Source organism: Eutrigla gurnardus (genome assembly GCF_963514095.1).
Source record: "Eutrigla gurnardus genome assembly, chromosome: 2".
Classification (NCBI taxonomy): domain Eukaryota; kingdom Metazoa; phylum Chordata; class Actinopteri; order Perciformes; family Triglidae; genus Eutrigla; species Eutrigla gurnardus.
Window position 1 is genome coordinate 16,294,090 of NC_139916.1, and position 27,118 is coordinate 16,321,207.

At 44.2% G+C, this 27,118-nt stretch overlaps 1 protein-coding gene across 4 annotated transcripts in view; it reads left to right on the forward strand.

Annotated features, from left to right (window-relative positions):
* Positions 1-23,817, forward strand: part of LOC311027702 (calmodulin-binding transcription activator 1-like) — a 45,560-nt gene extending 21,743 nt beyond the window's left edge. The window contains exons 4-22 of one of the 4 annotated variants that reach the window (XM_084031844.1): positions 2,217-2,284; positions 4,934-5,069; positions 7,070-7,141; positions 9,100-9,253; positions 10,627-12,494; positions 13,499-13,625; positions 13,865-13,999; positions 17,683-17,831; positions 18,505-18,689; positions 18,772-18,850; positions 18,953-19,220; positions 19,943-20,445; positions 21,607-21,755; positions 21,855-22,098; positions 22,324-22,392; positions 22,623-22,768; positions 22,851-22,922; positions 23,062-23,092; positions 23,602-23,771. In XM_084031844.1, coding sequence (XP_083887970.1) covers positions 2,217-2,284; positions 4,934-5,069; positions 7,070-7,141; positions 9,100-9,253; positions 10,627-12,494; positions 13,499-13,625; positions 13,865-13,999; positions 17,683-17,831; positions 18,505-18,689; positions 18,772-18,850; positions 18,953-19,220; positions 19,943-20,445; positions 21,607-21,755; positions 21,855-22,098; positions 22,324-22,392; positions 22,623-22,768; positions 22,851-22,922; positions 23,062-23,092; positions 23,602-23,634 — 4,488 coding nt within the window. In that variant the 3' untranslated portion in view covers positions 23,635-23,771. Of the gene's footprint in view, positions 1-2,216; positions 2,285-4,933; positions 5,070-7,069; positions 7,142-9,099; positions 9,254-10,626; positions 12,495-13,498; positions 13,626-13,864; positions 14,000-17,682; positions 17,832-18,504; positions 18,690-18,771; positions 18,851-18,952; positions 19,221-19,942; positions 20,446-21,606; positions 21,756-21,854; positions 22,099-22,323; positions 22,393-22,622; positions 22,769-22,850; positions 22,923-23,061; positions 23,093-23,601 lie in introns of all 4 variants that reach the window. The other 3 variants (XM_084031845.1, XM_084031842.1, XM_084031843.1) reach the window with 3 other exon arrangements.
* Positions 23,818-27,118: the final 3,301 nt, after the last annotated feature.

The window sequence follows — 27,118 nt, forward strand, 5'->3', positions numbered from 1 at the left end:
GCATGCTCAAAGCTCTCTATCACTGGTTTCCATTGGGACAATAACTGTGACTTCCTGAGGATCGACCTTCACCATCTCAGTTCTGTCACTCTTCATGGGCGTGTGTGTTCTGGTGAGGGAGGGAGCAGCAGTGTGTGTCTGCAGTGAGAGTGTGTTTGTGTGTGTGTGTGTGTGTGTGTGTGTGTGTGTGTGTGTGTGTGTGTGTGTGTGTGTGTGTGTGTGTGTGTGTGTGTGTGTGGGTGTGTTGTAGAGTGTGTGTGTCAGGCTGCCATTTCAGCTGACTCTTCTGTTTCTGGCTTTTTAATGGCTCTTATGGGGCAGGCCTTTAATTGCAAGTCTCTCTCCCTCCTTCTTAATCCTCCCATCCTTCTGTCTCTCCCAGCCCCTCGTCTCCTCTCTCTCTCTCTCTCTCTTCGTCTTCTCCTCTCTCCTCCCACTGGCTGACAGTCACTAGGGGAGCCCGAGTGCCTGGCCAGGGCTGTGGAGGCCGTATAGGATATTGACTTGCTGCGGAGTGGTTTGGGAGGAGGAGAGGTGGCTGCCTGTCACAGCTAATGAATAGATGCATAAATGAATGAGGCAGTGTGTGTGTGTGTGTGTGTGTGTGTGTGTGTGTGTGTGTGTGTGTGTGTGTGTGTGTGTGTGTGTGTGTGTGTGTGTGTGTGTGTGTGTGTGTGTGCGCGTGTGTGTGCGTGTGTGTGCGTGTGTGTGTGTGTGTGTGTGTGTGTGTGTGTGTGTGTGTGTGTGGTGTTGCACCGAGCTATAGCTAAAAAGTTTTAGGTGCGTCAGAAAGACAGACATTAACAGTGGCCAGCTTGGTAGTGATGATTGTGAAGGTTGTAATGTAGTTCTTCCCACAAACATAGATTACATTCAAACACGAAAACAAAATAAAACTGTCTTCTTTCCACTATTGCATTTTGGGTGGGCGGGGGAATATCTTCGAATAATGTTGAATAGTTCCTCGTGATTATCGAATAGTATTTTGGATGGAAATAGCCATCCCTAATATAATGCAGGATGAGGCAGTGTATGGGGGGGGGAGGACGGGGACGTGAGGATCGAATGGGGGACACTTAAAAAAACAATCCAGTTAAGTGCCAGCACCCTCCAGCTGCTCTCTCTTTTCCTCTGTCCCTGCCTTTCTTCGCCGCTCCCTTTGTCCCTCCATCTCGTCTGATCGGCATGGAGCTGGAGTGCTCTCATGCCAAACTGGGACAAATACCTATAAACACACATACACAGAGAAGAGGAAGAGGGGTAGAGGAGGTCTGGAGAGGAGACTGTTGATCTGAGGGGGCAGATGAAGGAGTGCTCGGAGTGTTGATGTCTTCTTCACTATTGCTTTGTGCCACATTTCTAGAACTGATTGCCTTAAGAGGACGATTTACATTTCATAGTCTTTACAACAAGTGGGTGAGATGGGAGTCAGAGACAAAGAGAGAGGGAATGTGATGTTTCAAGGAGAAAGCCGGGGATGAGAGAGTTCACCTAGCAAAGGGAAGCACAGAGTTGTGTGTGTGTGCAACAAGAAAGCTGGAGATACAAACAATCAGGTTTTTTTTTAGATGCGTCTCTGTGTGCCTCTGTCTGTGTATGGACGTTTTGTTTTGCCTTACTCTCGGTAGAATGCAACTGTATGATTTTTTTTTTTCCCTCATTGGATTCATGTGAGTGTGGAAGGAGAATAGAAATAGTGTGGAGAGGAGTGCTGAGGAAATGAAAAGAGAGCCGGAGGAATTAAGAATCAAGTTAGGAGTGTAGGCTTTATCTGACGGGAAACTGTGAAACTGCAAAGTACAAGAAAACTTTTCCTATCAGCCACTCTCTCAGCTAGTGTATGGGTCTGCACCCCAGTGTGTGTGTGTGTGTGTGTTTGTTTGTGTATGTGTGTGTGTGTGTGTGTGTGTGTGTGTGTGTGTTTAGGAGATAGCTTTTCCTCCCCAGTGGAGGGAGACATCGGTGTGTCGGTGAGCGTGATTGGTTGTTGGCCCTGAGGGTCCGTCCTCTATATCTGTCTCCTGACTGGCTGCTCTGTGACCAATCAGGCGCTGAGACCCCACTGTGGCAATCAGATAGTGACACACACTTTGTGGGCATCAGCAGGTCATCTGGAAATACCTGTTATGTTTTATCTCCCTGTGACACACACACACACACACACACACACACACACACGCCAATATAACCTTTCTGTCTTGTCTTTGTCTCTCTAGGAGATTGCTGCATATCTCATCACTTTTGAGAAACACGATGAGTGGCTGACGACATCGCCAAAAACCAGGTGAGGAGAGCGCAGACACTGGTTTACACCCACACACACGTACAAACACAGGATCACTCAATCATGACTCACACTGGTTTATTCCCAATCACTGATGATGAGTGCCCATGTGTGATTAAAGCATTAGTGATGTACGTCCACCGTCTCCAAAGGGTCCTGCTCTACATGTAGAGAACGCTCCAGAACATGGCTGGACTGTAAAGCACCTAGTCAGCTGGAAGTGGAGTATTAATGAATGTAAATGTATTAGGATAAGTGATGTATAATTCAGACATAGAAGGGTGACGGGGGGTTTAAAGGGAGTGGGAGTATGTGTATATAAAATGGAATGTGAACAGGGATTCACATGCCGGAACTGAATATTCATCCATCCGAATGAACCGTAGGTAGCTCTTTTCCTAGAACGGGGAGAGGTTATAATCAGGAAGGAAGCTAAGAAGGAGAAAAAGGTGGTCAGTTTGAATTATTAATAAATCCCCTTATTGATATTTACTTTTGTTAATACAGATATAGGTATGAGTTAAACAAGAGAAAGAAGAAAAGACGTCAAAGAAGAGAGAAAAGTAAAGTCAGTGAAGAGGTCACCGCATGGCCCCATTTCCGATTACTGACACTGCTGAAAGCCCGAAGTGATGCCTCTGCTCTCCCATTGTGCGAGCTGAAGGACTCTTCGCAGGAGCAGCCTGAGGCCAGCAGCACAGTTTATGTTGTGGATGGATTTCTCATTGATTGGTTGTGCTGCCGTATAGCCTCAGCCTCCCAGCAGCAACAGCAGCAGTCATATTGGTGTTATTGAGCAGCAGTTAGATATAATCCCATTTACACATGACACGAGGCACGATTAGAACAGATTACACCTAATCTCATCAGATGGAAAGGAGCTCAGCAAACGGAGCCAGTGACATTTACGTGTGTGCGCCGCGCGCGTGTGTGTGTTTGTGTGTGTTCGCATTTGTGCGCATGCGTTTGCACACTTGTGGGGGGGGGGACGATATTAAGATAACAATCAATGACCTTCATTTCTCCCTTCAGTGAAATACCTCATCAGTTCAAAGTAATGACTGTTACCTCCTCTCTCCCTCTCCTCTCACTAGCTCATCTACTCCTCCTTCTCTCCTCCCTTTACCGGACTCACTCACTCGCCCACTTCATCTCTTTATCTTGCCGTCTTTTTCCCCCCACTCTCCTCCCCTTGCCTTCTCTGTTTTCGCTCTGCTACGCTGTGGAACGGTGGAAAAGCTTTTTATATCCCACACATCACAGCCCAGTTACAATCAATAGCATTTATGTCTGCTTGAATCGGAGGGTTTGCGAGGAACATGGGCATCGTCCACGTACCTCCGCGCACGCACGCTCACACACACACACACACATACACATGAACGTGCACACATTTTCCCACCCACACACACAGGCACACATCTGATCTCATCCATCTTCTCCATAACATAATTAGAATCAGCAGCTCTGAGATGACTCACACTGCTCGAGACGGAGACTAAACTCGGCTTTGATCGGGGGGGGGGGGGGGGTCTCCACTCCGCTAAGAAAGTGGCAGGCTCACCCCAAAACAGAACAGATTTAAGGTGTCAAAGAAAATCAGCTCAAAGTAAATTCGATTTCACTGCACACAGTGTTCAGAGTAAATTGCAATCATCTCGGTCCATATAGATGTGTCTACATCATATTCTGGCGGAGGAGAGACGGGAGGAGAGAGGAGAGACAACACAAGAAACAGAGGTTAGGAGGATAGTAGAAGGAATAGACAAGATGAGAAGATGCGGATAAGTGGAACTGAGTGGAGAATGGAGGGGACTGAAGAAGCAGTAAAGAGAAAATGAAGAGATGGTATGATAAGAGGGATAAAGACTGGGGGTTGATGGAGAAAAGGGAGGGCAGGGAAAGGAGAGAGCAGGTGCGTAAATGTGTGTGTGCTTGTGCGTATGCGTGCTCATGACTGTGCATTGAGAGAGCACTTGTGAGTATGTGTTGGTTTATTGATTGTTAACGTGCCTGTTCTCTTTCTGTTGTTGTGAGATAAGGCAGAGGAGCATTTTTCCCTCCGCCTACACACACACACACACACACAGAAAGAGAGAAACACACCTGTCCTTAACGTTATAGAAATGTAATGATTGATTGCTGGGCTGCAGGTTTGACATTGAGCTCAAAGAACACACGGCAGTAGGTCCTGCCATCTCTGATGACACGATAGCATCTCTGTCTCTCTACACGTAGGGCTCCCGGTGTGCGTCTGTGTTTGTGGTGCGCCCGCACACACACACACACACACACACATGTTCGTCCCAGCAGGTGTGTATAGAACGGGAGCTTAGAGGCCGATGTTCCTGTTGTGCTGATAAATCATCCTACTAAAATATTAACACCTAAGCGTATGAGTCGATGTATAAGGGGGAGGGGTGGGACCAGCTCACTTGACCGTGGGAGAATGAAATTGATTCACATTGTCGGTATTTATGAATCAGCAATGCAAGGAGAATTTTGATACTTTGGAAATTTGAAATGACAGCATGAAAATGATTTCTGGTCAGAGTTTTTTTTTTTTTAAAGACTGTGCTGTATAAAACATTTATTTTGTGCAATTAACACAAGCTAACACTATATGTGTCTTTCTGTCCTCTCCATCAGGCCTCAAAATGGCTCTATGATCCTCTACAACCGTAAGAAGGTGAAGTACAGGAAAGATGGCTACTGCTGGAAGAAAAGGAAAGATGGCAAGACCACCAGAGAGGATCACATGAAGCTCAAAGTCCAGGGAGTAGAGGTGAGAGGCTGCAATGGAAAAACAAGTCGATGAGCTTGTTTGGCGCTGGGTATGTTTTCAGTGCCAATCTTACTTACTAACTGACTCGTCTCCACTCCGAGGAGACCCATACGTGCAACACAAGTGTACACACAAAACACACTGCTGGTGCTGCGGGTCAACGTGTTACCTCAGAGCAAGCGGTGCCCCTCTTCCTTTACCTCCCTCGCTGCTCGTGCCCCTGTCTTCCTTCCCCTCTCCCTCTCTCTCTTTCTGAAGGATAAGAGTGTGTTTGGCCTGAGGCCAGGAATGATGTCAATGCCTCCTTCAGCAGAACAGAGGGGTATCGATCCAGTCTCAAGGCAGCGTCTGTGCGTGAGTGAGTGTGTGTCTGTGTGTGTTCGAGTCACATCAGCCAGCTCAGAAATTGATTATTCAGCAGGAATATACCAAGAGGTGAGAGGAGTGAGCATGCATGTGTCAGAAACCGAAAGAATGAGGTAGAAGGGAGAGCCAAGGAGAGACGGCGAGGAGGCACATGAATGTTTGCATTGGGCTCAATAGTTTTGCGTTAAGGGCGAGCGGGAGACAGGCAAAAAAGACATGGAGGTAAAGGGAATAATTGAGATCAAGTATTCCCATCTGCACCTCTATTATTCACGACCCCACACTCACATTGACATTCATCTCACATGCAATTTTCTGCAATCGTGCATGAATACCCATACTCACACACATATATACAAAGTATTTCCCTCCCTGGTAGTTGCTCAGTAATTGTTTGTGTCACGTCTTCCCAGGACCCCCCAAAGCAAGCAAGTGTGTTAGATCAGGGGACGGGAATGAGCAGAGCAGCAAGATGAGCAGAGGGAGTGAAGGAGCATGGGGAGAGGCAGGAAGCAGGAGAGAAAAACATAACCCTGGATGGAGAGCCTCCTCATATCAAATGGAAATATATGGAAATGCACTCTGCCTTTGGCAAAACACATTTTAGATAGAGGGCGGGCTACTTCTGAGAAGAGGCAAAATGGCGAGAAAATGTAAGTGTGCACAAGTGTTCATGAGACAGAACACACAGGACAAGTTGTGAGCGTTGATGATATACAGTCTGATTGCCGAGCCGTTTTGTGTGTGTGTGTGCAATTTTGTTTACAAACCACTTTTTGCATTGTTGGGTGTGTGTGTGTGTGATCCTTGATTTCAATGCATGTGAAACAGTGGCAGTGATGATCTCGATAGAAGGCTTTGCAACCTTTCAACCTTCCTCGGTCAAACACCACAAACGTGAGCATCGGCCGACATGTTTCCATAGAAATTAATTATTTCAATCACAATTGCTCATTTTAGAAATAACTTCTTGTGCGGTTACCTTGCATTAAACCGCGATGCATTTAAGAAGTTCCACATCCTTTGTCAAATGAAACAACTTTATCGTCAAAGTGTCAATGCAAAAAGTATAGCTTTGGTTTAGAAACTCGGCTACTAATTGGCACCGGTCTCGAAACATGTCACACCGACCCAAACGCGAATATTTTCACACACGTATTCACTATTTTGTATGTATGTAAGCATCCTCTGCTGGATAGAGTCCATACTGAACTTCCTCTTCATCTTGTCCACCTTGACACTCTGTACTTTCCCTGCTTTCTCCCCCTCTTCTTTGTCCTCTTCACTGTTACTGATCTCTCTTGCAGTGTCTGAGCTGACGACAGTGTGACTTTTTGTGAATTCCAAGTGGGCTATGTCTAGTCTTGCTGAGGCAGTAAATTTCACAATCTCTTGTGCTGTAATTGTCAACATCAGATTTATGGCATTTTAGAAAAGACATTAGGAAAAAATGCATACAGCATGTTTGCAATTTAGTTTTAGCACCGCAATCAATATAGCCTAAGTGGGTATAACCTAAGTTCTCCTCTCCTGTTCTCTCATTTACTGTCCTCTCCTCCTCTCCTCCTTTTTCACTTTTTGTCTCGCTTCCTCCCTTTTTCTTTTCTTGTTTATCCCTCCTCTCCTCTCTCTAGTGTCTGTATGGCTGCTACGTCCACTCCTCCATCATCCCCACCTTCCATCGTAGATGCTATTGGCTGCTGCAGGTAAGCCCTCCCCCCATTCCCCACCTTGCCTTTTCTCACACATTTATACACACACAAAACAAGATTTAGACAGGATTTATCGTGTGGTTATAATTTGTTATTCGTTGTCATAAATGGCAGCATGTCTTTGTTCCTTCGAGTCTTTTCCCCTTTCATTATTCCAGCTATGTTAAGGCTTAATTCCCTATTATACACGAACCAGGACAACCAGAATATATATTATCAGTGTTACACAAAGATTTGTCTGTTAAACTGTCTGTTTCCAAAACAAAACACAAAGCTAAACCATGAACCACTAATAAACGTCATCCTCCTCTAAATTAATGAGACAGACATAGTGAAAATACTATCACCAAGCTGGGGTCATAATAAAAATGGATGTTTATTTGGCTGAGTGGACACACTCATAGACACACACACAGACACACAGTTAGACCACTAGAATATACCTAGAATATAGGTCTTGGTCATGTGAATCTTACATACATTGCCAAAAAAAGAAAACAAATATTTCTTTGCCAGTTGCAAGTTCTTCCAGAGCACAGTGTGTTATCGAAACCCTGACTCTCTTATACTTATAGTGAGCATCAAGGACTCACGCGCCACTCTCTATGTGGTCCTCTCCAAGAAAACACCCTGGAGCTACAAAAACTCGCACAGCATCCTCACACAAACACACACATGCACAGGTGTCTCCTGTGTATAAAAGCATGTTGTTTTTCATAGAGCTGTTGGACTCACTCTACTGCTCATGGGAAAGACAACACCGAGCACACACACACACACACACACACACACACACACACACATACATGTCTCTTCCTCTATTGGCCATGCACGACGTGACCACCAAGACCTCATCATCTTCAGAAGACAGGTTACATGATGAATCTTAAAAAATGCATTTACATTTACACTGCCTCTCTCTTCATCTCCCTCTGTTCATTTTCCAAGAAAATATTGAATACCCAGCAATGTTAATTTAAAATATGGAAATGCATACATATTTATGTATTCTTCGGCAGAATTTTCCTGCATAATTTGTCACATGAAATTTACAAGGACATTCCAGCCACCGGCCGTAAATTGAATATGCCCTTACCCAATATATTTCCTTTTTTAGCATGCCCAACAAGCTTGATTCCAGTGGTCTGAAATTATAAAGGGAAATTCCACTTGCTTTATCTGTAAAGTGCCATTTTCTGCTCTTTGCACCGATATCAAGACACATCACTGAATGTGATCATAAATCAGTGTGTGAGTGCTGTTGCATTGCACAGTTTGGTGCTGTAGCAGCCCACTGTGCCATCCTCTTTTGGAGAGAGAAGTGTTCCACCTCAGCAGGTCCACCCCCTCACCTGAGTCTGTCTACTGAATCTTTCATCAAGAGGAGCTTCTCTGCCTCTCGCTATCCTCACACACACGCACACACACACACACACACACACACACACACACACACACACACACACACAGAGGCACGTGAATGCACCTGTTGAATCATTCATGGGGTAGAAATTCTATAGGTCTGTTGGTGGCCTACAGCATAGTGAGATCTACTCTGAGCCGCACACACGCACATGGGCGCACACACAGAAAACACACATGTGGACACTTCCACAGCCTCTGCGGGGTCAGAGAGAGAGTGATGAGTGGGCTTGAGCTGTTAAATCTTTTATGGGCAGGTGAGAGAATCTTATCTGACACGCTACGTCCAACCTCCTTCCTGACCTCCACGTTCTCTCCCGCTTTCCTTCTCCATTTCTCCTCCCTCTGTTAATAGACTATCATTTTATTCTCTCCCTCCTATATGTTGACAAGAACATGACAGTGAATTAACGGATAAAGGCCATTTCAAACTAACGGGATGTGCATACATGTATCTGTGTGTGTGTGTGCGTGTGTGTGTGTGCGTGCGTGCGTGTGTGTGTGTGCGTGTGTGTGTGTCTGCACTGTAGAACCCAGACATTGTGCTGGTGCACTACCTGAATGTCCCGGCAGTGGATGATAGCGGGAAGCCATGTGGTCCCGTCCTCTGCTCCATCAACACAGACAGGAAGGAGTGGGCCAAATGGAGCAAGGAGGAGCTGATTGGACAACTCAAACCCATGTGTGAGTTAGCTTTACCATCATTTCAGCACTCGCCCTCCCTCTTGGTCTCATGTTTCAGCCCTCATGCGTTCCCTAAACCTGGGGATATGAGTCATCTTGGGTCAATAAAAATACCACCTGTCACAGTGCAGTGCGTCGCAAATTTAATCTGTGAGAAACCTCTAAAACACAGGTAATTTGGTTCACTGGCTTGCTTTTAGGCTTTGTAAACAACTTGGCAGCAGATGGGGTAGAGTCTGGAGCCGGGCCATTACTTATCAGATGAGACAACAGGTGATTTCAGCAGTTTGGGGGAGATTATACGAAGACGTCTTGCTTGTATCAAGGAAATGTATCTAATTTTAAGTGTCTTACCGAGATGTTAGTGATAAATCAGTAAGTCAAAATGCAACAACTGGACTTGGCACAAAGTCACAAAGGTGTGTTCAGGCTTTAACAGTGCCGTTTAATTACTTTACAAAGTAGTGATGTATTAAAGACAATTTTGTCCGTTCAAAAAACACTTCATGAAGAGAGATTCATACCATTCAGACAGGCTTTATATAGAATTCTTCTTTTTTTTTTTCTTTTTTTTTTTTTTTTTATGGCTGCGACAGTCAGCACTATGCTGCCACCTAGAGTTAGATACACATTTTCACCCAAGAAAGGGAGGGATAGAGGGAAAGAAGACGGAGGTGCTAGAAATATCCAGCATGTATTATTCATAAATGAGCATCAGGGAGTAGATAACTCCAGTACACACACTAACACACATACACACACACACACTTACCTAATCTCACCGCTCTTTTGATCTGGATTGGAAGGGCAAATCAGGACAGCTTCCCAAAACTAAGTGGCTTGTTGACTTAAGTACCACCTCACTTCTCACTCTCCCCACTGAATCATATTCCCTCATGCTCTTCTCCCTGCCCTAATTTTCTTGCAGAAAACAGCCCTCTGATTCACCCCTTTCCTAGTACTTCTCTCTTTAATCACTGACTTGATCCATCTGTGGTCATAGGGGTTTTTTATGGGCGTTAGGTCTCTGACATTCCATCTGTCTGGAAATGCATCTAAAGCTAAATCCCAAAAATGCAAATAAAGACATCTCATTTAGTAACAGTCGCAGATGTTAGAATTAAATCTCATGCAAAAGAACCACATTGCACATTTATTTAGAGTTTCTCGAGTGTCTCAAGCAGTGTTATCAAAGAATTCATGATCTCAGTTTTCAGTGTAAATTCTGAACACTGGAGGGCGCCCTTACACACTCTCAAATGTCTATGAGGTCACCTTACAATAATGATTGACCTGAGAAAATGAAAGGACGTAAAGTGAAGATGCATTGTCTTATATCATGTTTCCTTATGTTTGAATGTCTCCTCTGACAGGTGCTGGAAGCAGCCTGCATCAGAAATGTTCCAGCGTCAAGCAGCGCATCATCTCATCCAAGCAGGAGTCAGGAGCAGCAGCAGGAGGTGGAGCTGCAGCGGGTACGGGTGCAGCGGCGGGCCAGAGAGCCGAGGAAGCAGATGGCACGGAGGTCCAGAACAGCGATGTGTCAGAGGGCCAGACAGAGCCCAGTCTGGCAGGGGGCAGGAGCAGAGCGAGCGGGGGAGAGAGGAGGAATGGCAGGATTACCAAACCCTCCCTACTCCCACAGAGCAGCATGGAAGTGTCCTCGTCTACCTCCACCAACCAGGTGGAGGTCCCTGACACCACCCAGAGCTCCCCATTGTCAATAACTAGTGACATGGCTGATAGCCCCGCTCTCGCCATTGGGGCTGGCTTGTCACAGAGCACAGCTGTGTTCATGTCTGAGGTCACCACGCTGACTGGGGATTCGGTTTACTCCGCTGGCCACACCCACCTGCTGGCATCCACCCATGAGAGCACCACCGCTGGCATCCTGTTGGCTGTTACCCCCGAAAACCAGAGGTTTGCCTCATTTCCTGGTGGCGTGGGCTTAGGTGAGGGAGGAGAGTTGGTTCTATCAAGCTCTCTTGACTCCGCTGGAGGAGTCAGCCTTCCTGAGACTACCATGACCTTTGACCCTGATTGCTTCCTCAACAATCCCAAGCAGGGCCAGACGTATGGAGGAGGTGGAGGGAAGGCTGAGGGATGTAACGGTGATGATGGAGGACTCCACTGCTCCTCTAACGGCTTCATCTACAATCCAGCCCTTGTCAACAACATCAAGACAGAGCCGACCCCCCTGGAGCCGCCGCTGACCACCCAGGGAGGCTATGTAGGAGAAGGGACAGGCCTCAGCCCCAGCACCACCTTGGAGCAGATGGATTTCAGTGCTGTGATGTCGTCAGCCTGTGTCCCGAGTCTGACCCAGCCCGCACACCACCCCTCCCCCAGCCTCTTCCTCCAGGGCTCCCCACAGACAAGCCAGCCCTCCCAGCTGCAGGCCAATGGTTCTGAGGCAACCCAGGAATCAGGCGAGGCTCAGGCTTACATAGCCCTGCCCACGGTGCCAACAGACACTCCGGTCACCAATGGAGACTCACATTCACACCTCCACCAAGACAGCCCGGACCAGCAGGGCCTGTGTGGAAGGAACGGACAAGGAACGGCAGTGGGCTCTTTTTCTCTAACACCACAGGACACGACCGTCGATCAGTCAGGCAGCAGGGCACATCGAGAGGTTGGGGGCTTAGACAAGACTTCTGAGAATGGAGGGGAGTTGCTACTCAAGCCTGGGGATCCCCACGAGGCCTACACAAGTGTTGACACCGAGCACTACTTGCAAACCACAGATGACAATGGAGGAGGCGAGGAGGGCAGAGGGGGTGGTGGAGGAGGAGGACGGGAAAATGAGATTCTCTGTAATGGTGTAAGCTTGACAGGGGGCAGCAGTTCAGTGGTGGCCAGTCCTCAGTCTATAGCTGCTGGGGCAAGCATTGAGGGGGCGCTCTACAGCTCCCCCCTTCCTCAGCAAGGTGGAGGGGTGTCCGCTACAACAGCAGGGGCAGGAGCGGCCATCAGTCTGGAAGGCTTTGAAGCTTCATTCGGAAGTCAGTTCTCTGACCTCATCAATGATTTCATCTCAGTTGAAGGGTCTGGAGGTGGGGTGGGGGCAGCTGTGACTGGGGTACTGATGCCCCAGGAAGGGGCACCAGGAGAGGAGCAGGGCACAAGGGCAGGCCATTTGCAGGGCTCGGAGGTGGAGCAGCGAGCTCTCGGACTCCTCCAGGAGACTGGGAGGCTGTTCGGTGTGACAGACTACTCCCCTGAGTGGTCTTATCCAGAGGTTAGTAAACCCTACATGATTATCATTCATTATTTATTCATCATTGTTCCCTACAGGAAAATCAGTCCCTCTACCGCATGATTGACGGTGGCTTGTACTGATGTTAAACGCTGAAATCATGCTCAGCACAATTTGTACTAAGACCGCCAGCCTGGCGGTGTGGTCATTAAGACTGAGCTGATAGGATTTTGATGAAATTTCAATATTACACTGATTACCCTTGGTGGCTTCATTAATTTACCCATGTACCACTTACAGTATCTCAGACACCAGTTCCGTCATTGAATCATGATGAAACTTGTGGAAACATAGTATCTTACCACCATAATTATCAAAAACTATTTGTCGAAGAGAACTTACTATATCTCTAACATGTGCACATATTCAGCGAATATTTTCCCGCAACTTTCTTCCAGAATCACCAGTGTTACATCATTCTAATTATTCCATATCTGAGATTTTTGAAAAAGCAACAAAATTTCACTCCAAAGGCTCAAAGGGTGATGGCAGGATTTTTTTTAATGAACTAAAAAGGCAAATGCCCCCCAAAAAAGAAAGGAAAAATGCTGGTGAATGGTTCTAAAATCGAAACATGTTTTGTTGCTGTGTACTCACTTCATGACTGAAGATTTTGGGCAGACGATTTGTTGTTTATGTTTTATTTTTTGCTACACTAGAGAAAACACGTGGCAGTGTTGTTCAGATGGTTCAAACAGCTTGGATGTAAGGAGCAGCACAGCCTCTAGGGGCTGCTACCAGGCCTGCTAGACTCACAGATTTGTCATTAGCAAAATAATAACTACTTTGTAAATGGGGCAATTTTTTAAAACTGTATCTATCAGTTTAGGTGCATGTAACAGAAAACAAAAATGTAGGCCACTGTGTCTCCGAGGTATGTTGTTGCTACAGATGGAATCAGGATATTTTCACCATGCATAAACGTGTTTAGTGTGTGTGTGATGGAGATAGACTGATAGACTGAGGCCTCTGTTTGTGCGCCACAGGGTGGAGTGAAGGTGCTGATCACAGGTCCGTGGTTGGAGTCGAGCAGTGAGTACAGCTGTCTCTTTGACCACATCAGTGTCCCTGCTGCCCTCATTCAGCCCGGGGTGCTGCGCTGCTACTGCCCAGGTAACACACACTTTCATACAATGTACACACTTTTTAAACGTGAACAATCACCCCACTAATCCCCATTATGTGCAGTTTTTAGCGCAAAAGTTCATCAATCAGGGGAAAACTGCAATGCAAAGTAATTTGCTTGGACAAAAGCAATATTAGACATTCACACTGTCTTGTGCTTGATATACTGAAATGTTTCTTTGACCCAACACACTCACTCTACTTCCTTATCTTCTGTCTGTTTCCAGCCCATGACACAGGACTGGTGATGCTGCAGGTAGCTATGGGTGGGGAGGTCATCTCTTCCTCCGTGGTGTTTGAATACAAGGCGCGCGACCTTCCTGCCCTGCCGTCCTCTCAGCACGACTGGCTGTCCCTCGATGGTGAGAGCATTTGTTTGAGTTCTTGACTTTACAGGGATGCAAAGTTGCACTCTTATTGTCTAAAATACACCATAACAAAATAAGAAGCTTTGTAGTGTGCCTGGAGGGTTGCATGCATGTGATTTATTTTTAACATACTGTATGTTTAAGGTCACGCACTTCATCTATTGTAGCCTATTGAAGAACCCTGACTTACAATTTATATCTTATTATTCTTTTTTATAATTATTATTTATTATTATTATATTATTATTATAATTTTGGTGCAGCCTTTACACATATGACATTTTTGATCTTTTAAAACTTTGAGAGAACCTGTTGGTTCCATAGCTGTGTGTCATTTGGCTGAATTGTGTTCTTCTGTGCCAGGGATGCAGCTGTTTTTTCTATTATCACAGTGCGCATGTGTGCAGATAAAATAAAAACAATCCAAACTCCTAATCAGTTTCACAGCTGCACTGTGAAAGGTCTGATATACACTGTACCTTTTAATCTTTACAGTCCCCATTCATAAAAATCATGATGGAGTGAAGTATGTGTCTTTTCAAGTTGGAGAGAAATCTTTATAATTTGATAGAGCTGTAGATTTTTTCTAGTGAGATGTCGTTGATGCTGAATCAAATTAAAACATAACGTAAGATGTTCGAGGACAATTAAATGTTCTCGTGAGTCCGCTCTGGGGGATTGGTCGAGCATCTGCGCAGCACCCGAGGGTTATCTTCTGTATGCAAATATATCTCCTGGTGCAATTGCGGCTTGGAAACGCACGGGGCTCCTCGGTGAGGCATGTCCTGGGTTTAGTCTGTGTTCGCCCCCGTCTCTGCGTTGCGCAATGCGGCACTGCGGCTCTACGGCTCCTACAGTCACAGCAGGTTGGCTGTTTGCTGGATTGAAGGGCAAGGACATGATGGCACAATCGCGGGTCCACTTGACAGTCAAATGTTTGGCACCACTGGCAGCGCGTCTATTCTCATGCACACTATATATAGGCTCTGCCTTTGGCTGTCAACGATGATACTGAGACCCGAACGGGTGCTCTGGATAAAAAAGCCCTTTGTTCGGCCTCAGCGGTTCATCAAAGGCTCGTTTGGAGAGGGATGAATCATTTTAAAGTAAATATTCGCCATCGCTCGACTTTGTCACATGTCGCTGCTGCACTTTGTGTGCAGTCTATTGTTGTGCCGATGACGAGCGAGCCTCCTGCAGCTCAGAGTCTGGCGGGCGGATTTGAAGCGTGTCTGCTCTCATAGACACAACGTGGATACTGCCCCCCCCCCCCCCCCCCTCTCTCTCTCTCTCTCTTTCTCTCTCTCTCTCTCTCTCTCTCTCTCTCTCTGCACTTAGTTGTGTTTTGCTCGGTCGGGGTAGCAATGTGTGAGTCGCACGCTTCAAACTAACGGGGTTGAGCAGAAGCGGGAACAAAGACAGCAGCAGATAGAGAGACTCGCTGTTTGGGTTCGTAGCTTATTTTGATTTTATAAACCGATGTTAACTTCAAAGTTAAGCGTCCAGGTCTGTGTTGTTTGTATCTGGGTTAAGTTTTTTTTTTTTTTTTTTTTTTTTGTCACGCTGCTGTAAATGGACATAAATGTGCCTGTTGTCGACATTTTGAGTTTTAGCTGTAACGCTTTAAACTCATCTTTCATTTCCCGTTTCGATCCTCGTGTTTGTAGGAGCTACATGTGGTGATAGTCTGTGTCGATTTCAGACAAAGAGACGGAGGGAATGCCACAAGTCTTCACGTGGTTTGCATGCTAGATGTTTGAACTAAAAGACTTAAAGAGCCCGCTGATTTTATGTTGCAGGCCTGATGATTACAAGCTTGTTTAGCCGTTGAACCGTTGGCTTTCAGCACCACCGGGAGTGGACAGCTCCACTAATGAAGGAGGCTAATGTGGTTCCTGTAGGCCCAGATAATAACAGGCCTATGGGCACAAACATGTGGGCATGTTGTTGATCACCCAAATGTTAAATACATTACTCTGTATTGTAGGTGTTAATGTTTACTGCAGGAAGTGTCTCTGTGTGGACCAACAGTGTGTGTTTCTCTGATGTATTATTTTTCAATGTACTTCAACTAAAGAACACAATATGTTTGAGTCAAACGAGTTCCATGTGGATTAAAATATATGGAGAACTATTGATTTGCATGAAACAAAACATGACTTGCGTACAAACTCTAAACTGAGTTTCGTAAATGATGTTCAACCACTTTAATCATAGTTTTGGTAGAATATGTATTATTAATAAGAAGAAGAAGAAAAAGAAAAATGCAAGAACATAAATAGATTTATGTTAAATGTAGTGTAAGAGCACTAAGTATTATTACCTTTACAAACCCAAGTATGTCTCACTGGTTTGTTTTTGTTTTTTTATGGGATTTGCAATGCTTCGAACTGTGTTATGGTTGGCTAGTGGTTAGAGCGTGTGCAGAGTCTTGTTTATTGGAGAAGAATTACCCTTTAAAAGTACAGAAAAGTTACTCGGTTAATTCACAGGCACCAGTACAACTACAAGTAATCACCAATTAACTTTGGAAAGCTGCTGAATTCATTCTCAAAGGCAGGAATATAAGTGATCAGTAATTCATAGAAGCTGGATTGTGTCACCACATTACTTTTGACGTTTTTTTTTTAATAGTTAGTTACAATCCATTAACTTAATAAATACACTCAACAGTTAATCAAATATTGTTTTCAATTTAAATTATGTGGTTTAAAAACTAGTGAAGCTATAATCACATGCTATTGACATGATAAAAACATGAATTCATGTTTTAATAATATCCTAAAATTACAGTTACAGTGTTCCAGTGACCTTTCTTATATTCCTTTTCATGATAATATGAACCTTGCAGTACCTTGACTAAAGTAGTGTGACTGGCAGGCAGATAAATACATTTTAAAAATGAAATTGAAGACATTTACAGTCACTTATCACCAATGATGGTAATTAAAACACCAATTCATCCCTATTTTATTGCCTAATTTTTAAGGATATTTGTCAGTATTCTAGTCATATTTTTAGTGTATGAATTAAGTTATTATTATCGACCACAAAAAACATCCTCATAGCAGATATTACATGCTTCTTATTTGCCCAGAAATCTACTTTAATTTTCTTGTTTTCTAGATGCTTGTGTGTTTCTATGTTAAGAGAGAGTGTTTTGCTTTGTATTCAAAAAAGCTGTATTTCCAGAAAACTCTGCTGCTCCTCTGATTGGTGGAAAGGGAGGAGCCTTAGCCTCCGTGTCACTCTCATGGCTCCATCCTTGCGGCTCAGTGTGTGTGCTGCAGAGAGAAAGAAAGAAAAATAGGATTGAAATGAGAGGAGAGAAAAATAGAGAGACTGAGTGAGAGAGCAGCAGGTGGGATGACATAATGTGCACTGCAGCAAAACTGCAGCACCACTGAAACAAAGGGTCACGCACGCAAACAGCCATTAAAAAAAAGTACATTCATTATTATACTCTTTTACACACAAACAGACACACATTGTTGGTAAGGGGATTTATTGGGTTGCAGTCTTGATTTTTTATGCAATATTGAGCCCCTTCAAAGAAGGCTTTTTCTCCCTTAGCCTCTCTAAGTAGATTTTACAAAAACACAATATTGATTTGCTTAAACGCAAAAAACAAGTAGCCGATGTTTACAGCACTATCTGTCCCACCTTTATTCCTGTAGATACCCAGTTTAGGATGTCCATCCTGGAGCGTCTGGAGCAGATGGAACAGAGGATGGCTGAGATAACCAATCAGAACCCCAGCTCAGAAACCATGGCAACCAAGGGTGGAGGATTGGAAGGAGGGGGAGCCACTGATCAGCAGTCTCAAGTAAGGCAGAAAAGAACTGATTTCGCTTGGGTGAAACATTTCCTTTTCAGCTATATCATCTGAAACAATATCAAGAGAGCAGCATGAAAGTAAACGGAATTCGCTTTAGGCCTAAATAATTAATAATGTAAGTCTTTAAAACTGTGTTTAAGCCCCAAGATTGAATGTGAAGAGTGCACAATGATTACTGGTTTAAATTCCTACATTTGATCAAGCCTTATAGTTTTTGGAAATCCAAAAGAAATATTCTAAAACATCAGTCTTCAACATCAGTTGATTGGATAAAAGTGAAACATACATGTACAACATGATTCAATCAGGTAAAGCAACATCTTCAGATTCAGAAATGTTGAATCCACTCTGGTATTTTCTAACATCATTTTTTTAAACACTTATACAATTTATAGTAAGCCTCACAAAACTCGGAGCTATTGTACTGCATTTCATTATAATGCATATGTGTTACTTATGTTAGGTCACCCCCATAAAAAGTGACCTATGACTCCATAACCACCTAAGCATTTTACAGTACACTGCCCTCCAGGTCACAAGGAGTCAAGGACTCTGCTCTGTTGAACGCAAGACTCCTTCTTGTCTTTGTGACACCTGGGAAAACATTTAAAAATGTTGTAGGTAAAAGTCCTGCAAACCCTTTTTGTCTCCAACCTTCCAGATTTCTACCGATCAAGGCTCGTTCGAGGGTCGTGTCGTGGTGGTGTGTGAGAAGATGATGTCTCAGCCATGCTGGGCTTCATCTAATCAGCTTGTTCACAGTAAGAACTCCAGAGGAATGACCTTGCTACATCTGGCTGCAGCTCAGGGCTATGCAGGGCTTATTCAGACACTCATTCGCTGGCGGTGAGTAACACACAAACATGACACACCCTTGGGAGTGCACAGAACGTCAGTGAATTTCACTTTTGTTGTCTTGGCTCTGCAGCACAAAGCATGCCGACAGTATTGACCTCGAACTTGAGGTGGATCCTCTTAATGTAGACCACTTCTCCTGTACTCCATTGGTAAGTGATCAATATTTCTGAATGACATTTTGAGTGTGTCTTTCTTCTTACCATGCCTCTCCGTGCCTGTGTGTGATCTGTGTTTTCCTTCGGCCTCCTCAGATGTGGGCGTGTGCTCTGGGCCACACCGAGGCAGCATTGGTGCTTTACCAGTGGGACCCGAGAGCTCTGGCTATTCCTGATTCACTGGGACGCTTACCACTCAACATCGCCCGATCCCGGGGCCACACTCGATTGGCTGAGCTTTTAGAGCAGCTGCAACAGACTCCTCAAGCTCAGGGCCAGCCTGCTGACACTTGGCTGGACAAGTGGAGAGGAGAATCACAGACGAGCGGAATAAGCAACCGCCCTACCCCAAACCCTAACTCAGGTGGGAAAGCCCACTATTTTGTGGTCTGTCACCACCGGGGATTGTCTAAATTTAATGGTTCAGCCCACCCAAAATATAAATAAAAAAGTGTTTACTTGGCCCTAGTGGTGTGTTACGAGGCTAGTGTTTCAGTTTTATTTGCAGAGGTTTTAAAATATCCACCACTGAGACTTGGTACACAGCAAGGTAGCCTCGCATAAAGGCTGGAAACAGCTAGCATGACTCTGTTCGAGGTAACTCGATCTGCTTGCCATGACCTCTAAAGCTCACTAATTAATACATGATATGGATAAAACAACCATCCAACATTTTATGTTACATGCTGGACATGGTTTTTTTGGCTTGGGGTAGTACATTCCTCAAAATCTCAGCTGGTTGCCTGTATCTATGTGTCTTTGTGCTAAGCTAAGCTAGCCAGCTGCTGGTTTTAGCTTTTTTTTTTTTGAGAATGACATACGTTTTCTCATTTAACTCTGGGCAAAACAGCAAAAACTTTCTTTAAAAATCATATTTGAAAAAACAACAACAATGACACTCAAGATATTCTTTACACCTATAAAAATTGAAAACTGAAAATGATAACCATTGCCAGCTATTTCTAAATGTAAGTGGGACATGATTGTATGTGTTTGGGGTGACCAGACTTTTAAGTGAGCATATCAGGTGTGGTAGGAATCTATGTTGCTACTTGCTCTTATTTTCCAGCATCTTTGTTTCCTCAGAGCTAAGGAGAGCCAGGACAGAGAGCCAGACAGACAACCAGAACCCGAGCTGGAGCCAAACAGAACAGGGAGGCCCACCCCCAGCCAAGAGACTCAAACCCAGCCCTGACAGCCAGCAACAGCTAGCTAACTCAACCACTGGCACCAACACCCTCACCACCCTCCTCAACTCGTCCCCCAGTCCTAATCCTCAATGCTCTCTCCTCGCCAACACCCTACAAACTCAACCCTCCAACCTCAGCTGTCAGAACGCACCTCCTGCCAGCTCCAGGCCTAATCTGCCTCAGCTCCCCAGTGCTCCATTCTCCCACCTGCAGGCCAGGATAGGGAGGTCTGGAGGGGGCACCAGGTGGAGTCTGAGACAGACGCTGGGGCAGCGTAGCCTAGCCAGGCGGATTTTAGGAAAAGAACGACTGGCCATTCACCTGCGCCAAAGAGTGCTGTCTGACAGGGGAGAGGAGACAGAGCTGCTGACCTATCAGGATAACACAGAGGACTTGCAGGTAGGGGGAGCAGATTGTGAGGGGCAGTTTTGATCTTGTTACTTAACCAGAACTTTTTGTACTGCGTGTATTGGACAATGTATACAGTTTGCTTGAATGTGTGCCATATTTGTGATAACCGACATGAAACAATACATTAAAAAAATCTAATAAAACAACTCTCCCCAAACGTTGACCATCAGTGTGAATAAGGGGAAACTCCCATGATACCCTATTTGGTTGAAAAATGACAAAACCTTGGGAAGGGCCTAAGAGGGGTAAGAATAAATGTTGACAACAAACAACATAAACAGATTAAAATAATGAGTGAAGATTTTTACATTCTGTCTATTGTACTCAGACATCAGACTGACTGCATTGGATTTGTCCTCATGAGAAGGATGCCTGGTGCAGGGGCATCAGTACTTCCCCTATCAGTTACTACCACACAAGCAGACACACACTTTATACAAATGATCATGTGCACTTATAAAAAGGGGGGGAAAGGACACACATACTAAATGCTCACTGACAAGAACAAGAATCCAGCACTAACTGATGAACTTAGACTAAAGGATTAGATTCACTCATGTGTACAACACTGAGCTTGGCCAAACAAGATGAAGACGGGTTTGGATTTAGCCATTTGTAATGATTGTGTATCTAATCACAACTAGAAATTTACTTCAAAGAAGGGGATTGACGTAATAACGCCTTCATTTTTTAACACCAAGATAATTAGCTAGTGGAATATGTGGCTGTATATCCTATGATGCACTTAAATATGATTTTAAGTGCAAGCCCATCTAACTGTTAAAGGTCACGTCTACCCTGACAAGGGTTCGGTCAAGAAGCAGTCATGTGTTTTTAATTAGCTAAACACATTCAATGTAAACAGCATACATGAAATGCATACAGAGTACACCATGGAATAGAAGGATATAAGAAAAATGAGTATGATAATGGACTTCTGTGCAGGGAATGAGGCGAACCATTCATTTTTCACTTGCCCACCAACAAGAAGAAAAAGTAATGTGGTTCCCTCAAACCATGTAGTACACAGAGTTGAGTGTCTTCAATATAGGCATGAAAATAAATGCCCAAATTAAAAGTAATTTTTAAATTTAAGGGCAGCAGGTTTTAGCATATATGTAAGTAAAGCCTGCTCTGCGTGTCTTGCAGATGGACATTACGATGCTAGCTGATCACATCATGGAGGCTTCAACTGGTAGGCTTAAGCAGGAGTCTATGGAGACGGAAACAGACTCCGGGAAGGTGGGGATCAGCAGTGATTTCAGGTTACTGTCTGGTTACCTTGGTGAGGTGGAGAGGTGAGTCAAAGAATTCCTGATTTCACCACCTCGGACATGATGTAGCGTGTAAATCTTCTTTCGTATAATACTCTTGTTTTGGTGTCTGCTTCTCTCCAGGTTTCTAAACTCCAAGTCCCAGACTCCTAGCCCCAAACCAAACTCTCTCTCAGGGCCTGAGGATCAGCAGAGTCCACAGGCTAAACAAGCCCTATCCTCCCCCTTTGACTGGACCTCCTTCCTCTGTGCAGCTATGAAAGAAGAGAGGTTGAAAACTCAGTCCTGTCTCACCATGACTGAGACTGAGCAGGGGGAGCTGTACGAGACCATCAGGCTTGCTCTGCACTCCCTCAGAAAACACAAGGTACACATGGTCTCCATTCCATGTTGTTTTTTAAGTCCTGGCTATGGTATTTACTCATTTGTTTGTCCTCTCTATTTTTATTTTATTATTTTTCTATAATTATGTTTCTATTTTTTTATTTAATTTCTTTCTATTACAATAACTTGAAAAAAATTAAGAAAATCATGAACCATTTAACATTCATGATGTCTATAAATATAAAACTCTTAATGTCACTTTTGCCAGGGTCCCATTCAGGAACAACGCAAAGAGATTGCAGCAGTGATTCAGCGCTGCTATAAGAGATACAAGCAGGTACAATTTAACAAAGCACAAAGTCAGCATCAACCCAAGCTGACCTATAGTTTAGTGCTGAATTAGATATCCAGATAAAATAGCATTAACAAATGTGTTTCCTTGTAAACTTGGGCTAAAATGACATAAGGAAAAAGGGAGGGAAAATGTATAACCACAAAATGATTAAAAATGATAATAAATGTGTTGCACTGCAAAGGTGTCTACAATGCTTCTGTATTCTTTCTCAGTATGCACTTTATAAGAGGATGACCTTGGCAGCCATCCTGATCCAGAGTCGTTTCCGGAGTTTCCATGAGCAGAGGAAGTTCCAACAGAGTCGTAGAGCAGCGGTCCTCATCCAGCAATACTATCGCTCCTATAGACACTCCCTCGGGTACTTCACTCTCGCTCACATGCACACAAAAATGCATAACTGATGCAAAAGATTTCTTCTCACTCCTTTATTTCGCCTACAGCAGCCTCCTCACGAAAAAACAGAATCAGGCTGCTCGCAAGATCCTGAGATTCCTGCTCCGATGTCGCCACAGGTGAGGCATAACACTCGCCACACGCCCTCCGACACCACTTCGTCACACACCCAAACCTGCACGCACTTAAAGCCCACTACCGCACATGCGCTCTCTACATGGTGCTAATAGTTGGTGTTGTTTTACTGTTCCTGCGAAGCCCCTTGATGGACCATAGGCCTCTGAAACGGGTGAGTCCTCTGTCTCTCTTCTGTCTTTCCCTCTCTCCTGGTGGCTGATGCCTGTTTGCATGTCAGCGGAGGGAGGGAGAGAGGAGATCCTGGATTATCATCCTTCCCTCTCGCTCTCTCTCTCTCATCTTCCCTCCCTATTCCCACTGTTACTTTCTCTGTCTCTCTCCGAGGACTGCTAAATGATGTCGGTACTACTGCATGACTGATTGAAGGACAGACAGTGCAGCGATTCTTGCATATGGTCTTAATGCGGGCATGTTCTGACTGACATCACTAGGGGACTTTAAGTGTCTTGCTTGGCCTGCTAGCCTCTTTTTTTGTGCCTTGATTGGGGGGAGGATAGCAGGAGGGAGTGTGTGAAATGCAGGGGGTTGGCTTAATAACGTTTCTTGTTGCTCTGAGTATGGCCTTTGCATATACAAGTGTCAATAAAAACACGTGCACAATTATATACACACACAAAATCTCTCTGAGCGTGTCTGATGTGTGTTCGTTTTTTCCCCCAGGGCCAGAGAGCAGAGAAAGGCCAGGGGTCCTGAGAGCCCACCGCCAGGCCCCACACAAAGCCCCCTCAGCCTGTGAGCAATCTATAAACCCTCCTTGCCCTCCATCTTCTCCTCTTTCCTTTCTACCATCCTCCCAAAAATTAAGGATTGCAAAAGATTTGCAGAAGATTGCAAAAACTCCCCTTTTCCATCCCCGAACCCCTTCTCCTGCTCTTTCCCATCCTCTCATCCCTCCTTCTCTCTCACCCTCTCTCCCCTCTTCTCTCAAGAGGGGGAAAAAACTCTTCCCAGACAGACTGAGGACAGGATAGGTGTCCATCATGGCAGCTCAGACAGACAGACTGCTGGGTAGAGCCTGGGGACCTGGCTCTACCCACAGCACTGATCCTCCTCCACAGTTTCACTGGGAGGCCATCACATTAACCTCATGGCATTGTTTGCACTCTTCATGGGTATGTTTCTTTGCAAGAGCAAGCCAACGAGTCAGATGAGAGAACACGAGGAAGCACCTGCCAACGACATCCTGGCGTTCGCGGCAGCGTCTGGACGTGCACCAGTGACAGTGAACGACTGGCTCAAGATAAAGATTACTTTGACATGCAGAAAAAAAATATATAGAACCTGTTGCATTTTGTATCTAAACAGTAATCCATGAAAGAATAAGAAAACATAAAACCAAAAAACTCACTTCTATGTTGCATTTGCATGCAAGGTTTTTTCGCTTATTCCTCCTTTCCATCATCCTGAAGAGCTATAGTGGGAACTCATTCTGCTGATTTAGTATCTCACAATATCACCAAGCACTCTGACTCACAGGCTTACAAAAACCCATTAATCAGTCACCCGATCAAAAGGGGAGGAACTGCACTTGAATGTAAGAGGGGCATTGTTAGATAAGGGTTGGGGTCTGAATAACGATGTCTTAATTTGTTACATGGACTTTGTATGGAGTCGTTCTCAGAGGCAGCACTTTGCTCGCCTGACGTGGTGTGTCCGTGTTTGTTCAATTCAATGCATGTGTTTGAGCTACGGGCTCCTGCATGCTTGCCAAACTGCTTTAGTGTTGTTTCTTTTGTATTTCTATGTGTAGTTGTGTCTCACTTACGTCCTCATCAACTTATCCTTGCCCTGTGTAATGTGAACTGTGTAAGGACAAATGACTTATTTTGGGTGCTTTTTTTACTTTATTTATTTAAGGGTCTGATTATTTATTTAATTGGCTCAAGAGTGGTTCAGCTTGAGACTGGTTTTCCCCCCTTGTGTGGTAAAATATGACATGTTCCAATGATTAAATGTCTCTGTTAGTTTGTTCTTTGCGTGAACCTCTAAATCCTAACTGTGGTTTTGAGGAGAGAGTCACATACCATTGCCTTGACTTCTTCTTGACTCTGAGAGGTCTCTATGCTTGCTCTGTACAGGACATGGGTCCTATACCTGCCCCTATACAGGGCATTGGTCCCCATATTAGCCCATACGGGCGATCAAATCCATATTTTGGACTATTGCATATTCCTGTATATAAACTGACGAGGTAAGGGGATACGTGGACCCTGAAACTTTTTCATAAGAGGACTGTATTTAAGATTATAAATTATTTTACTCCCATAATGAGAACTTAAGACAGAGACCTGGGTACACAGGATGGCTGTATTGCTTGTAAATAATGTAGATATTACAAACGGAGTAATGTGCATGAGATTTAAGACAAAGAAACAGCAAAAAGAACATGTTAGTGGCTATGGACTGTCAGAGGATTTTAACTGCTTCACTTTAAGAGTATCCAGTATAAGTGTTACTGAAAAGAACATTTTGTTAAAGCATGCAACTGAAAAATCTAATGTTAGAATTATAAGTGGGAAAACAAAGTTAGCTGAAACAACGATCTTTCAGACAAAACATTTACATTTTGTGCTTTCGTTTCTTGGCTAGCAAAAATTAAACCCTTTTTGCCAGTAGTGCCAATTATTATGAATGCTATTTTGCCTAACAATATGTTATGTTGGGGAACCCAACGCCCAAAAGATATCAGTAAGATCCACAGAGGCAACACACACAGACAATAAACCGTAGAAGAGATCTAGTACTAGCTCAACGATAGACGAGTTCTGAGGTTTGTCTAAGGCAGACTTAAGTGTATAGACAAACATGATGCAAGTATGAAAAGTATACTAATGGTGAAGAAGATGATGCTGGTCGTTTTAATGTGAATGCAATGAATGACGACCCAAAACGGGACGAGGGCACTACATTCTTTACAATGTGGTTGTGCTTCAGCAACATGCTAGCTTTTATTAAGACCATTAATCACATCTACAGCAGATCCAGCCTGGCCTCCAGTCAAAGCTTTCCATCTTCAAAGAGAATGTCTCCTCGCCCTTGCTTTTTACATATCATTTGATTGATTTTTTCTTTTCTCCTCATTGTCACTGCCATCGTGATACGACGTGGATTTTAGACTTCTGGAAAGCTGTTTAGAAAGTGCCTGCTCAATAATAGAAAAGTGCAAGCTAATATCAGGAAATATCTATTGTATGTCCTCCAAAAGGTTGCCAGTTACCTGTTTTATTTTCCTAAATTGTGTGTTAAAAGTGAACTTGACAGTGTTAAACCTGATCCGAGTCTAAGTTAGAAGCTCTAATTTGTCAGAGGTATGAATGAATGCTCATGGCCTGGTTGAATCTATGTGTTGCTTTATGAGACAAACCGGTAATTACAGTATCACTTCTTGCCCCACTTGTGTGTCAGTTCTGCAGTATTAGAACAAGAAAACCATAAAAAAGCAGCCTCTGTGTATGAAAGGTGCCGTCACGAGTCTATTCAACGTCCCATTGTCGCTGTTGGGGAAGAGGATGTGTTTTCTTGCAAGGACTCACTTTGTCTGTCTTTCCTTTAAAAAATAATGTCCTTGCAGGGTTTAAACGAAAGCATAACCCAACAGCTTGCCAAAGGACAAAATAACTGTCACTTTCTTTCTTTTTCTCTCTTCATTCACCCTCTCATACAGATGGGCGCACACACACATAAACATATACGCACAGTACATAAATGTACACATTCAGAAACAGCCACACTCTTTCTCTCTGTGCTTATGTCTTTGGGAACAATTAAATCTCTCCCTTAGATTTTACTCAGGGTTGAAGAACAGGGAGATGGTTTGTGGAGTGTGATGATCGTTGAGACGGAGTTATACCCTTAATGGTGACTGTGTGCATTTGTGTGTGCATATTTATGTGTATATTTGTGTATGTTAGGGATGCTCCAGTTGTTCATTCACAGACCTAGTATCGACAAATTTTTCAAATCGCGTTCTCGGTTGACGCTCTCCTTCTGATTTTCTCATTCTGTGAAGCAGCAAGTGTGACGTTTGCTTCATCCAAGCTGTGTTTGCATCTTTTTCTACGAGAAAAAAAATCAGCAAATCCCGTATTTGTAGGATTTTGTTCGATTATGAACTAAATTGAAAGCGACTAAAGAGTGATATTTCTATTTCTATACTTGCTCTTGTCTTAAACGCACA